This window comes from Fringilla coelebs, assembly GCF_963513975.1.
Source record: "Fringilla coelebs genome assembly, chromosome: 6".
In the NCBI taxonomy this organism is placed as follows: Eukaryota; Metazoa; Chordata; class Aves; order Passeriformes; family Fringillidae; genus Fringilla; species Fringilla coelebs.
The window spans coordinates 26,594,546-26,609,094 of record NC_140034.1 but is presented as its reverse complement, the minus strand read 5'-3'; the positions used below and the strand labels follow the sequence as shown (position 1 = coordinate 26,609,094).

General features: G+C 35.0%; 1 protein-coding gene across 4 annotated transcripts in view; it reads left to right on the top strand.

The window, feature by feature from the left end:
* Positions 1 to 14,549, top strand: part of AKAP6 (A-kinase anchoring protein 6) — a 214,164-nt gene that overhangs the window by 130,604 nt on the left and 69,011 nt on the right. For all 4 annotated transcript variants that reach the window (XM_084208619.1, XM_084208617.1, XM_084208618.1 and 1 more), the window contains exons 8-9: positions 474 to 622; positions 6,478 to 6,598. In XM_084208619.1, coding sequence (XP_084064745.1) covers positions 474 to 622; positions 6,478 to 6,598 — 270 coding nt within the window. The remainder of the gene's footprint in view (positions 1 to 473; positions 623 to 6,477; positions 6,599 to 14,549) is intronic.

The window sequence follows — 14,549 nt, the reverse complement described above, 5'->3', positions numbered from 1 at the left end:
TCTGCTTGGGTTTGTTTACAATTACTGTTTAAAGGAAAAATACCTATAGCAATATGGATTTCATTAATTATGAAGCACAGACAGTGTGTTAACAACATAAATCTTGAAGCCTGTAAGAAATATAACTTTATGCATCTACCTGTTCTATCACGGTGCTTGGTTTCTAATATATTTTTTATTCATGTCCAGACATTTTTATGCAGCATTTGATTGGATATACGTCTCATGGAATATATAACACATTCTCTGATAGAAACTTCAATAGTTCATTTCTAGCATTTGGGATTATGCAGTAGTTCTTTGAATTAATGGTTCAGCCTTTTTCACTATCACATACAAGGAGAAAACCAATGGTGTGAATAATTTGGTTAAAACTGTTGCAGTCCAAAAATATTTGTTTTAAATGTCTTCTTTCTGAATTATTTTTTTAATGTTCTGTTTTGTTTTTTCCCCTCTTTGTTTTCTTTTTCTAGGCTGAGGTTCAGCTATGCTATCTGGAAGCACAAAGAGATGCTGTTGAACAGATGTCCTTAAAACTGTACAGTGAGCAGTACAACAGTAGTAGCAAGCGAAAGGAAGAGTTTGCTGATATGTCAAAAGTTCACACAGTGGGAAGTAATGGGTAGGGAACTATTCTTTTTGTTGTTTTATTCTCACTGATCTGTTTTGTTTTTTTTTTTACACGATATACTTTTTCTTACTACTAATTAACCAGGATTTTTCTTCCTAGGCCAAGAGGCAGGGAAAAACTGTTTCTATTGCTCTCTCTTTTTTTTATATATATGGATGCAAAAATAATGGGTTCTGGATAATTTATCCAAATGATGCTTTGTTCATAGGAACACCTAATACTATCTAATAGTAAAGTGTTACCTGGATTTAAAAAAAATTATTGTCTGCTTTTTCTTTAGGCTTTTGTTCTCCAGCAGCTTCATATTATTTGATTTCTTAACATCTTCCAAGGAAGAATCTTGATAGTGTAATTGTATCTCTGCAAGACCTCTATATTCATTGTTCTCCTGGTGACTAAGAAATATGAATATGAAGCCGTTCAATTGTAGTTCAAATATTCAGGTTTTTGTACTTCAAGAAAGCATTTATTTTAACTGTTTTGCCTTTTTTTTAGACTGTTTTTCCTCTGCTTGTTTTTTCTTTTAATTAATGTTAGCACACATAGACATGCGTATATCATATATAAAAGTGTGCATTCAACAGCATTCTTTCTTAATATTTTGAACAAATTAATCACTGGAATATGCTAGAATGACTTCTTGCTTTCCTCTCTTTTTCACAATCAAGGAAACTTTTAGTTCTGGAAGACTTTTTCTTTAAGGTCTTCTGAAAACCATATCTTCCAAGTACTAGTGCCCCAAAATGAACATAGAAAAACCTACCTGTGGGATCATAATGGTATAGGCAGGTCAAAAGACCCAACTAGTGCTCATTGTCTGGGGATGCCCTCATGCTGATGGAAGTTTCCTTGTAACTGGAAGTAGAGTAGAACTTTTGCCTGCAGTTTCCTGTGCAAGAAAAGTCATTGACAAAGGTGTTCATGAGTTCTTTATCTCCAGAAATCCCTTTTCCAATTGTTAACTCGATGTTCAAGTCTTGGAAACACAGTTTTATTAAATTACCAACTGTAAAGATAAATGTGCCTTGTAAACATCCCCTCTTATTATACAGAAAGGTGTCTGTTTTAGAAAAGTTGATGTGGGCTAATTATGTAGGATTACTGAGATCTTGATTACATATGCAGAAATCTGTCAGATTCTCAAACACGCCAGCACAGCTAGTGCCAACCATAAAAATAATTTGTTCAGAATTGGTGTGTATATGTATATAAATGTACACTGAGGGCTACATGTTCAAAACCAGCTTCTAATTTTGCAGCCATCACTGAATGTGAGCAAGGCATAAGGTTGGAATATCAAGGAGGATGTAAGACACATCAACAGACACTTGATTTTCCTGAGGGCAGGGGATGTAACATGCTTCACAGAGAAATCCAGTTTGTAACTCTACATACCATATGTGATAATCAAATAGTTTCTTAAATGCACTTGTTTTCACTTGTAATTATATGCTTTGAACTGGAAATGATCATCTGCTAGTATTTCAAACCTTTTTAGTGCTGTGGCTACCTTTCTGGGCCCATAAGGCCATCTCAGACCTTAGAGCCTCAACAGTGTCTTCAGGGGCCAAAGGGCTGAAATCAGACCAGTACAATACCACTTATTCAGCCATTGTAGAAACTAGTGGGGACTAAATTCAGCTGGAAAACTTTTAGTTGAACCCATCTGAGGTGCCGTGTTAAAAAAAATGGAAATTCCTTTCAGCTCTTTAAAAATATAATTGATGCAGCGTTTCCTTACTGCACAAAAACCATGGACAGAAACTCCACAGTAGCATGACCTAACTAGGGTCCGAGATCTCTACAGAGAAGGGGACATTTGCTATAGTGGAAGTTTGATCTAGGAAAAAAACAGAATGTCCACAGGGAGAACAAGAGCTATTTTAAGCTTAAGAATTTTTTATATGATGTGTGCATGTGAGTATATATGTGTATGTAGGAGATTTGGGAGATGACTTTGTGCAGGAAATAACTAAACTGAGATAGGTAGGGCAGTATTTGCAGAAAAGTGTGATTTTTGTGGGTGTGTAAGGAACTAGCGATTTCCTGCAAAACCGTAATCTTGTTAAAACGGCAATAGAGAAGGTTTTCATGTATTAGCATGAAAATGGCCAAAGTGACAAAGAAAGAGAAAAGAATGAGTATCCACTGCAGGAGAACACCAGCTAGCCAGGAGGTAAGTGGTACCCGAGAGTAGTTTAGGGCAGGTGCAAAATGTTATTGCAAATTTGGCTGGAAATATTGTATCCCCTCAAAACTGGAGATGAGTGCATTCAGGTCCTCTTGGGAGATATTGACAGCACCATTGCACAGCATGAAAGCTAGATCCTAAGATCCTGTCATCCGTGGGTATTGGGCCTTCGTGCATGAGATTTTGAGAGAAATGCATTAGAGGGGGCTTTAAGTATGTGCTGAACATAGGAAAGTTTTAAAACTGTTAAGACGATAACTCGGAATTCTCCTATATCTCCCTAATAAAAACATGTGAAAAAGAGTTCCATGAAATTATGACCCGGAAACTTGAAGGGACATTTTGTCTGGCTGAATTTTTTGGTGGATGTACCAGTGTGTTTACAGTACTTCTAAATGCCATGTGAGTTCTGCCATCAAAGAAATACTACAAACTGGAAGTGCGTGTTAAACATGGGGGAAAAGGCTGATGGAAATAGCTTCACATTCCTTTTTATTTATTAATGCCACAGACGAACTGGTTTTCTCATGAGAAAGGTGCTCATGAATTTTCATTCAAAATAATAAATTGGTGTCCACATTTTAAGAAATATGTTTAGGGTTCAAGGGATTAGACATGCAACTCTGCATATCTGATTCCTGGTTTACCAAGACAAAATATACTTCTTAATGTAATTTTAGTTATTACATAGCTAACGGTTTTAGCTTATTAACCAACAAACTTCATCAAGGAAGCAGTTTTTTCCTCCCCTTTAACTAATATTATAGCATTTTTGTCGACAATGTTTGGGTACTTTTAATAGAGGATTTTTTCTTTTTCATTAGGTGAACTAATTTATTCATTTTTAGTGTTTGGTGAATTCATATAATCAACCAAAATTGGATCTTTTCTATGATAATTGTATGTTTGACACACATCAGTATTTCAGAAGTCATGCTTTCCCTGGTTCTGCCTGTGGCAATATAAAAGAAAGATCTGCTAAGCTCAGGAAAAGTAGATTCTGAATAAAAAAGAAATATTAAATATACCCCAGAAGTACTGACAGATATGTTTCAATCTTAACTTCTCTTTAGTCCTACAATTTCTTGATTTTTCTGAATATCTTTTTAGCAGCTTAGTAACTTGCATCTTCTTCCAAACAGTAATTTAATAGCGATCACTAAATTAATTCATTTAGATGCAAGATAATAATTTTTAAAAATCTGTTTTTAAAAATATGTATCAGAGATATTCTAAAACCATTGAAAGTATTGCAAACGTATTAAAAAATATTGATGATGCTCTGTAGGCTAACTTTGTGATCTTCAGGGTCAGGCAAATTTCTGCTGTAGACAGTTGCTTAAAAACACTCCTAGATAACTTGACTTTATTTCAGAAAACAAGAAAAAACAATAAAAACCAAAACAAACAGACAAAGAAAAAACCCCAACCCCCCTCCCCAAAATGAAACCAAAAAACTCCAACCAAGCAACCAAAAAAAAAAAACAAACCAAACACTAAAACAAAAAAAGAAAGAAAGAAAAGTACATTATGTAAACTATTAGGAAGAAAGCCAAATCTCTTTTGTCTTGTATCCCTTCCTGGGCTTTTTCCAATGAATTCTCTCACTCTTGGTTTTGGGTTGAGTTTCTGTTTAGGACATTACTTTGAAATCAAATTATTCAGCTGTTTTCTAATGCCTATCTATGTTTTATAAAGGTCAAAGAAAAGTGTGTTTCTGTTTCTTTAAAGGATTTGTTCATTTCCATACACAAATAAATGGACCAATTTGGACTGTAGGTAAGATGTGGATCTTTAGACACAAAGCAGATGTTTGGATCCAGCAGGTCTCTTGCGTACTACAGAAAAATCCAAGTCCACCTCTCAGTGCATTTTCCAAAGGCATCCCATGCCATTCTGTATGTAGGCTTTGTTTCACATCATCTTCATATATTAATTTAGGATTTTCACTGCTACAAACCATCCAAGTCCAACTGAAAATGTACCAATTTACAGGTTATGAAATCTAACATCTTCTGTTATAGAAGATATGTTTTAATAACTGCCTGCCAGGTTTACATCTTTGAATAATATTTGGATAAGATAGAAGAGAAAAAAAGGAGCAGTAGGCACCGAAGAGCAGAATGGTAATACTGCTTTCTGAGGAAGGAATGAAGATTCAGTAACACTGCCAAATATACAATTCAAAATGGAGTTTAGTTTTATTTTAGTTTCCAAATGATATCTGAGTCAAACACCTCCTGAAACAGGAAAAAAGCCCTGAACTCTTAAGTGAGACTTATATTTCAATAATAGTAACCTGACCTTTTTTGCTTGCTCTTCTTTCTTTATGGTAACACTGCTTACCTTCTCAGGGCAGCAAGCAGTTTTAAGTAAGTGCACCTCATAAATTATTGAGTAAAAGTATACTTAGTACAGTGGATTAAACTAGAGGGTTACTTCAGAAGCAGGAATCAGCGCTCGTGCATTAAACAATACTTTCTTTGTTGTCAATTCATTGAAAATAATACCACAGAAAGCAAATGCTTTCTTCTCTGTTGCCTGCTTTCTTGAGCAGAGACAGTTCTACTTGTCACAACTTTATCTATATAAGCTTTCAAAATTACCACGCACGTGGTACTCTAGTTAATAACTAAAACTGCAATAATGACATTAAAAGCGTGTTTAGCTTATTGTTTCTCTGTTGAACCACTCCTCATTTTGTTAATGGAGTTGCTAAAAAAGTTCTTAATAAATGGAGAAATTAGCTTTAGTGGGACAGGCGCTATTCTTTGATCAGTATGGGAGTTTTTTGATACTGGCAAGGCATTTGTTGGTTCCAATTTTGCAAATTTGAAGATCCCTTTTCAAGAGGTATCTATTTGACGAATGTGCAGTTTTTCAGCATGTACTTTCTGTCTTGTATCACAGTGTTTTAGAAGAATCTATGCTTTACTTATTCACTAGGCTTTCAATAGAGAATCACATTAATCCTTTTAAGCTCCTTATTCTAATGATTTATTTTGTTGAAAACCGTAGTGATCCTCCTTTGAATTTTAATGATTGCTGGCTATTCAAGGATTCATTGTTTTGACTTCCTGTCCTTACCTTTGTTTCTTACATGTCTGTAGGGAACACCTGTCTAATACTGTATCTGGCCTTAGTTCTCACTGGCTTACCATATTCACTCAAGCCTATCTTAAGGCGTTAAGTTGAAATGCTAGCTACTCATCCATGAAAATAAATGTAGGATATTTACAAAGATAGGCAGATAGACAGCAGAGGGATGGCTGAATGGATTGAGTAATTTTTTGATGTAAATATAATTTTCATATGAATTATATCAAGGTGAATGTTGCAAAATTTGCTCAATATAAAGCTAGCACTGTAAAAATAATTAAACAACACCTATAGGGGATTTATGTTTCAAAATTTTTGAAAAAAATGCAGTATGCCAACAGTTGTCGGGATTTGGCATCAGCTGCTGAATTTAGGTCATGGCACTGGCTTAAATTGGATTTCAGTTTTCATTTTCATCCACACTGTATAAATACAGAATGTCTCTTTAGAAATATAACTTGGAACATCATGAGTTTTCAAGAATATATTATTCTAATACAAGATTTTAACAACTACACAGTATTTATGCATAATACATTTTGTTCCTTATCTACAGCCTTTTGGACTTTGATTCAGAATACCAGGAGCTCTGGGATTGGCTGATTGACATGGAATCCATTGTGATGGACAGCCATGACCTGATGATGTCAGAGGAGCAGCAGCAGCATCTTTACAAGGTTAGCACTACCGTTACTGCCTTTACCTAGCTATAGAAGATCTGATTAGCTTGACAAGTCTTTCTCTCACAGGATATCGCTGCGTTCATTGTATGTATCATGGTGTCTATTAGAATTCCCTTCCCTGTCCCCAACCTCATTTCCATCCCCTGTGCACTGACAGGCTGCACCGACATCATAATTGCAAGAAAGTTCCCTTTATCACATTCTATTTGGAGTAATTCTATAGAAGGACAAAGATTTGTCTTCAAGATGAATAGAAATAAATGAAACTGCATTAATAAATAGACTGAAACAAAATGAAGGAAAAAAATGAAATGGGAACTTTTAACAAAATGTGTTTTGATTGGAGCTTTCAGCTGGATTTTTATCCACCTTTCAGACCTCATCTGGAAAGAAAGACATTTGCCTTGATTTTGGTTTTCTGCTGCCAGGATTCAGGACTCTTCCAATTTAATTTTTATTAGTTACATATAAAGTAGATATTGTCATGTTAAGTCTTCACACTTGGCTGTGATTTGAGCAACATGATTTTGAACTTGTAGGGTGAAGCTATAGGATCTAATTCTAGCATATATATATATGTACATATATGTGTGTGTGTGTATATATGTATATGTGTATATGTACGTACATGCATACAGACACACATGGTGTCTTTTATTTGCCATAGCAGCCTTAACCCAGATTTATCATTTCTTTTAGATAGATAATACTTGTAAGAACTTCCTCAAATTGTGTGACTTGCTCCTAAAATTGATTCAGGCTTCACTGTGTGTCTGAGGAGCTATGGGTCTGAAGGGTGGGGGGGCAAGGAGGGGCTTTCGACAGAAATATCAGGCTGCAGTAAATCTTCCTCATTTAGGCAATTTTTATTGGAGTAATTCTGACAGTTGTCATCCTTGAATTGCTTTGAGCATATGGCATATTTCAAAGAGCAGATTGTGAATCATAAAAAATAAAATTAATAACTAACCACAGAATCAGCAACACTATAATGACAAGAAACAACTACCCTCTAGCTTTTTTTTATTTCTTATCAAATAAATGGTACATTCAAGGTCAAATAGAAGTTGTTCTCTTTCTTCTATGATTGCATGATTTGATAATTTCTTAAATACAATGATTTTTTTCTTGCTTTGGCATCCTATTTTCTTGATAGTCTCTTTGAATTTTATTCTTTCTTATTTTAGTTATTCTATTTAAAATACCCAGTAAGAAGGGGTTGTCATGTGAGTAAAAATATGTTTATAAATGCAAATATAGTTTGGATCCAAACGATTTTAGTCTTTGAGTTTCATTCACTGTCCTCCATTTCTTGCTTTGACAATTATTTTTTATTTTTGCTATTGTCTTTTTCCTAAGTGCTTAATCAGACTTATTCCCACATTAACAGACCTGGCCTTGGTCAGGCTCAGAAATAAACAATGTCAGAAATGAGTTAAGATTTTCTTGTGAGTCTAAAATAAGGCGTTTTGGTAGTTAGCACCTGTCTGTATAAGGCCAGATTGTAGCATGACTAATTTAACTGCTAGTTTTAGTCCTATACTAAAAAAAATAATAGATAAACATAAATTTTAACTTAACAATCCATCAATATGAGAAGCAGCAAAGATTAAGCAGCCAGTTCAAGTGTTTTAGATACTATTTAATATACTTCCTTTCTTATTTCCAAATGTAACCCCTAAGAATAATTATAGATGGTAAGGCTGAGATAATAGTGCATGATGAGAAGAGTAAAAAAGGGCAACAATTTAATAATATGTGCAGTATAATATGGTGGAAAAATGGCTAATATTATATATGCAAAATGGGAAGAGTTTCTTAATATTATGAAATTCTGAACCATGATAGGCATGACACTTCTAAAAGCAGAAAGTTTGTATGACAGGCTAGCTGAGTCTGCAGCCTGTGCAGCAGAGACAAACCAGCAGTGATTCCAAAGAACAGGCAGCTTATTTTTCCTGCAATTTCTGCCAGGAGATCACAGGCTATTGTACCAGATTTGAGCCCCTATCTCAAAACTGCTTATCTGGTACTTGGTCACTACAAAACCACTTGAAGAAGGGTAGGAATAGACTCCTTGCCCTCCTGCAGTGAATATTCACTGCATTTACCTTGCTAGTAAGAGCAGCAAGGAAATTTTTAAGGACCAAATAAAAGCCTTAACTAGACATGTGGAGTTTGCTTAAGAGTTGACTGAGAAGCATTCACAAAGCAAGAGGAATATTTGCAGGTAATGTAAAAATCTTAAGTGCATTGCATTTAGAACGATCATTCTTTCAAAAAAAAACCAAAAAAAACCAAAAAAAACAAAAACCCCAAAACCAACCAACCAACCAAACAAAAAAAAACCCACAAAAAAACCAACAGAAACCTCCAACACGACAATAAGCAACCTCTCAAAGTGTTGAAAGCCCGATAATTTCAAACATTTAAAAGCAGACAAAGGATAACATTAGCTAATGGAATTGAGGGAACAATTCTGTACTAGCAAAGGAAAGACCTGATAAATCACTATCTCTTTACCATCCCTAATTTTGGAGATTTGTGTGACAATGAATCATGTCCTCAAAAAGAGTATTAATAGTTTTATAAAACTAGCCTAGTAAACCTCTCTTCTAATCAGCGGTGACACCCATTTTATTCAGAGGCTTTTTGAGAGTCGTGAATGGTCGAGTGCTCCTGAGCACTGCCTGCACTTCCCAGAGAGCGCAGCCGCTCTGGTCTGCAGGGACAGAAACCCAGGCAGCTATTATTACCAGAGCTCCTCAATGATGTGGGGTGTTATGAAAACACAGGTCTTGCTCGGGTTTCTCTTTATCAATTACAGCTTCAAATGTGAACCTGCTAATTGCACTCTCTGCATTTTCATGGATTCTCCTAAAACCACAGATCTCTCTTCTCAGTAGCTGAGCTGACAAGTAATTGCAGCTCAGAGCCAGCTCAGCAAGCAGCCCCTGCCAGGGAACCTGCTGTGGTATCACTATTACCAACAGTAATCATTGCCCCTAAGGAGTCTATGAATGGGAAGGAGCAATGATGAAACAGGTAATTCAGAAGGGGCAAGCATACATTAAAGCAGCATAACACAATATGTAAATGCTAATATTGTATATAGGAAAATGAAATATATTTTCATGGTTAGAGTATTTCCACAGTATCTATTTTCAGAGGCAATGTGTACTTAAGTCGACTCTCAATTTTTTTTTCCAATATTCCAGGAACTCCATAGTTTTTTACTAGATCTCTATTATCTCTCTTAACTAGGTTTTATTTTGCCCTTATGATAGGAAGAACATAGCCATATTTTTTTGTAGTACTGAATATGAATATACTACTTTCTCCAGACTTCCTAGATTTCAGTTCATAGATTTTAAAAATAGAGAACATAGACCTAAATGATTTCTACTTTATAGCCCTAAAGTAGCTAATGATTTTGAAAATCAGCTAGTCTTTGATAAAATGGCAGTAAAAGAATGAATTGATGACAGTTTATTTTTCCTCTAATGCTTTATCTAATTATTAAGCAAAAACTAAAAGGAACACTTCCATGTTTTGGCTTCTTACTTCTTTGTACTTCTATAGCAGCTCAGTTTGAAGCCAAATGTATCATGTTTATTTCATTTTAATCTACTGAATGTGAGCCTGATCTTATAAGCTCTAAGTACACAGAACTTGCATTGACTTCAGCTGTATTCATATGCCATTACCGAAGGATCAAACCCAAAGAATTTAAACTCTGCTAATTAGCCCTTTAGTAGGAACTTGAGTGATTCTGTACCTTGAATGTTCAAAAATGAAGCAAATCAGTATTTACAAGAACTGTTGAGATTAGAAGTGAGTATACTGGCAGAAAAGTTAATGATAATTCTTTCCATTTTCCTCTGAAGATTAATTACAAAACTTAATTGTGTTAGATTAAAACCCTATTTAAATAAGTACAGTATGATTGTTAAAATTGTTAGTATGTTCAGAACAAAATTAACCAAGCATCTGAAAATATAAAATAAATTAAATATTTTTTTTTCTGATTACAAGCAGTGTATGGTGGATTTACTGCAACCTGCATAAGCCATAAGTCTTTTACTATTAATTCTTCAGCAACGATTATGATAGATGGAAAAAGATCCATATGTAGTAGTGCAAAGATTTTGAAAGCATTTAGTTGGTACAGCTTTTGAACAGGTTAACTGCTGAGCTCTTTCATCAAGGGGAAGTGGTCCACTGTATTAAATAACACAAAAATGCACATCAAAAACTAAGGATATATTTCAAAAAAAGTTGAGGGGGAAAAAAATCTCCCAGCAGTTTTTGTTTCCCTGCTGGAAGCTCTATCCCTGCTTGGAAGGTGCAGTTAATTTCCTCCTCTGGGTGTGCTGCTGCTCCATTGTGCCTTTCTCGCTGGCTCAGTGTGCTGCGGCCCGGAGTGGATCAAACAAACCGTGGTGAAAGTTTCCCTCATTTGCATCACTTCTAGACAGCCCTGTCGTACTCTTTGCTGACAGGAAATCACTGTCTTTGTCACCTTTTTTCAGTGATCTCCTTTTGGCAGAGATTGGCCATGTGACCAGGATTAATCACAACAACAGTTCTGGCTCAGAACTCAATGACATGTTTTCCTCAGCACTTCAATAATGGTGTAGAGGAGTCAGTAGGAAATGACTACATTAATTTCAGAGTGAAAAGATAATTAACACTTAAGGACTAGTGCTATAACCTATGGAGCTATTATTCAAATTAAAACTAATTTATTGCAAACTTGTGAAAAAAAAAAAAACCCACAAAAAACTGTTTTTTAATGCAACTGTTAAAATAATCTTGCAAGAGTCCCTGAGTTTAAAAAGAAGCAGAAACTATATTTAACGTGGTAATATAAATACATAAAGATTTCAACATTTGAAACTGGAGGCTAAAGTATGTAAAGTGCTTACTTAGATGATATGAATAGGATACTGGCAAACAAAAGCAGCAGTGTGCTCCTAGAATGCTGTGCTTCAAGGAGTTTCCTTGGCAACAGAAATGCAGTTCCAAAAGTAGACAGAACTTTCCTCAGAAAACATACTATTAATAACAACCTTCCGGAACAACTTGGAACAATTTGACTACTTGGCAATAAAATGCCAAGTGTTCTGCAAATTAATCTAACACATAAGAGTTATATGTTTCTCTTGCCCATAATTCTCCTGAACTGGGGGCCTGAGTTCTCTGCTGTTAGAGGATACAAATGTGCAAAGCGGTTCCAAATGCTGCACAAACAGAGAGACGGCTCAAATAGCAGCAGCCTATAAGGATCAATTAATGTTCTTCGTATCATTTTAACTTGTAAACCAGATTAGTTTAATTGGATTACTTTGTTCCATTTAAAGCAAGTTCCGTGTACCTACTGAAGCTGCATTGCAGTTCAGTCTTTATTTCAAGTAGATTTTCCATATAAAGAAAACTTATTAAAAGATTAACAGCCTGCAGAGTGATATATTTGGACAATATGCTTAGGGGATTGGTTATAAACTATAAAATGTGAAGATATTTGCTCCTAAGCTGCATATTCTGCACAGTCCAGGATGCTTTCTGTCTGTCTGGTAACCCCTCAGTGCCTGCATGGAATTGCTAAAACAGTCGGTTTTAGTCAGGAAGAAAATGATGGTTGTCAGTTTAGAGGAAGCTCTCAGCACACGTCAGGATTGAGCCCCTTGTAGGGAGTAACTACAAATCTGCTATGCATGCAGTATTTTTAGGCATGTCATCATTTCTGCATGAGCCAAAAGAATAAACTAATTTCAGTTCTGCCTTGCCAATAGGAATCATTAGAATTCCACTAAAGGCCATAAGTTTATTAGACAGGAAAGGTAGGCTGTGCTGGTGCCTCGACTTTTCCTGAATTCTGAGCTCTAAAGGTTAAAAGTAATCAATATCTCATTGTGCAGCCTGATAATAAGTAATAACCATGATGTTAAAATCTAAATGACTGCAGATAGCACTTAGGTGTGTTGACCCATTTGGAAGGGCTTTTTAATTGCAATCAGAATAGTCATTATAGTTTGCTAATCAACTTTTAGGCTACCTTGCAAAAAATCACCGCCTTTATGAAAAATTACTTTCATCCTATTAGCAAATTATGTCCCAAAGTGAAAGCTTTTATTTTATCTGACAAAGTTTTATCTGACAATGTATGTGCTAAATAATGTCCATAGAGATACTCATTAACAATAACATGTCTTAGATAATAGTATGTCTGTACTGATGTCTACATACATGGATTGATACATGCCTCAGTGGAAGTTAATCTTTGCTTCTTACGCTGTAGTATGTTTTTAACTGTCACATATTTTAAAATGACTTTGCACAAAACAGGCTTCAGTTACTGTTCTTCACAAAGTTCAGTAATTTTCATGTGGTAGGCTGGGTTTTTTTCCCCAGCAGATTAAGAACCTCAATGACTTTCTCCTCTACGTAGGAAAATGATGTTTTGTATGAGAAGTCTCAAAAATGCATGATATACTAAATAGCAGTAAAAGTCTGACTGCTATTACAGCGTTAACTAAATGAGTTCAGGACCTGACACAGCAAAGTTTCCCTCTCTCTTATTACGAGGGGTGATGAAATTGGTTACATTTTTCTGCACAAGTATTTTCACTTCAGTTGCACTGGGGAACAGAGTAAAAATTCCTTTGTGACCCATTCTATAACAACTAGTTCATTTTTCAGTGGTTCATATGTTCCTGTAATAGGATTAAATTTCTTGTTAATTCTGGCAAATTTTGTATTTTTCAAAGCAGAAAATATAAATATTATTGGGAAAATTCTTACTTACAGCAGAGAAATGTTAAGTTTTAATGTCTTATATAATTACAATAGGGAAATACCGATTCCTACATCTACAGAATTAAAACATCTAGAAATTGAATACAAAAAGAATGTGAAAAATAATTTTACTTTTTCTTGGTTGCTTTCACAATATATTTCAAATGTAAACATGCATTTTTGAAGACAGTGTTGTAATTTCTATTGAGCAGACTCCCTGTATTTCTGCATGAAGTGGCTTCATGCATTTCCCAAGAATAAGTGGGTTTCTCCCACTTTTTCCCAGCATGATGTTGACGATGAACTTCACATTGTAGCAATGCAGTATTTACTGAGCTTGTAGCAAAAACCAGGACAGCTTTTTGGAGATTAAAGCAGTGTGTCTAGAATGAAAGAGGCATTTGACTTCAAACAAAAGTAAATGTGTACCACATAGCTGTCATCACCATTCCTTACTACAGCTGCAAAACATGGACAATTTACAGTCATCACGTCAAGCATCTTAGTCAACTCCACATGCTCTCTGTTTGTGCCCTTGCTGCTATAAAGCAGCAAGATAAGGTCCTAAGAAGTGAGACTTTAAAGCTGCCTTCCACTGGTCTCTCCAGTTAATATATTGAAATAAGATAAAATGAGGAATGTTAATTACACAATGACAACATGATTTTTGAAGCTCTGCATGGACATGATACTGATTTTTTTTTAGCAGCTTGGCGTATCCATCTGTTTTAAAGCAGTGAAGATAAAAATATCATGAGCAAAAACTATAGGTGACAATAGTATTATTACTGTATTCCTCAAGTTAGTTGCCAATTTTTAATGCACTTCCCTATTTTTCCCCATCATAGTCCAGGAGAAAATATACATTTTTTTAACTCATAGGAGCTACGTGGTTTGTCTGTGATGTTTTTCTTCATAAACATAATACAGGAACTACTATTTTCTTTCCAAATTAGTCCTCATCAGTATACCTCAAAAATAATCAATATTGTAATATTTCTTTCATAAAAATAAGCCAAAAACAAATGACCACAGAATAGCTTTTTGGCAGGTTTTCTATATGAAATCCAAATTCACTAAATCTCCATAAACTTTCAGTGGCAATATATACAATGAATTTATGTCTAAATGATAAAAAATAAGTTGC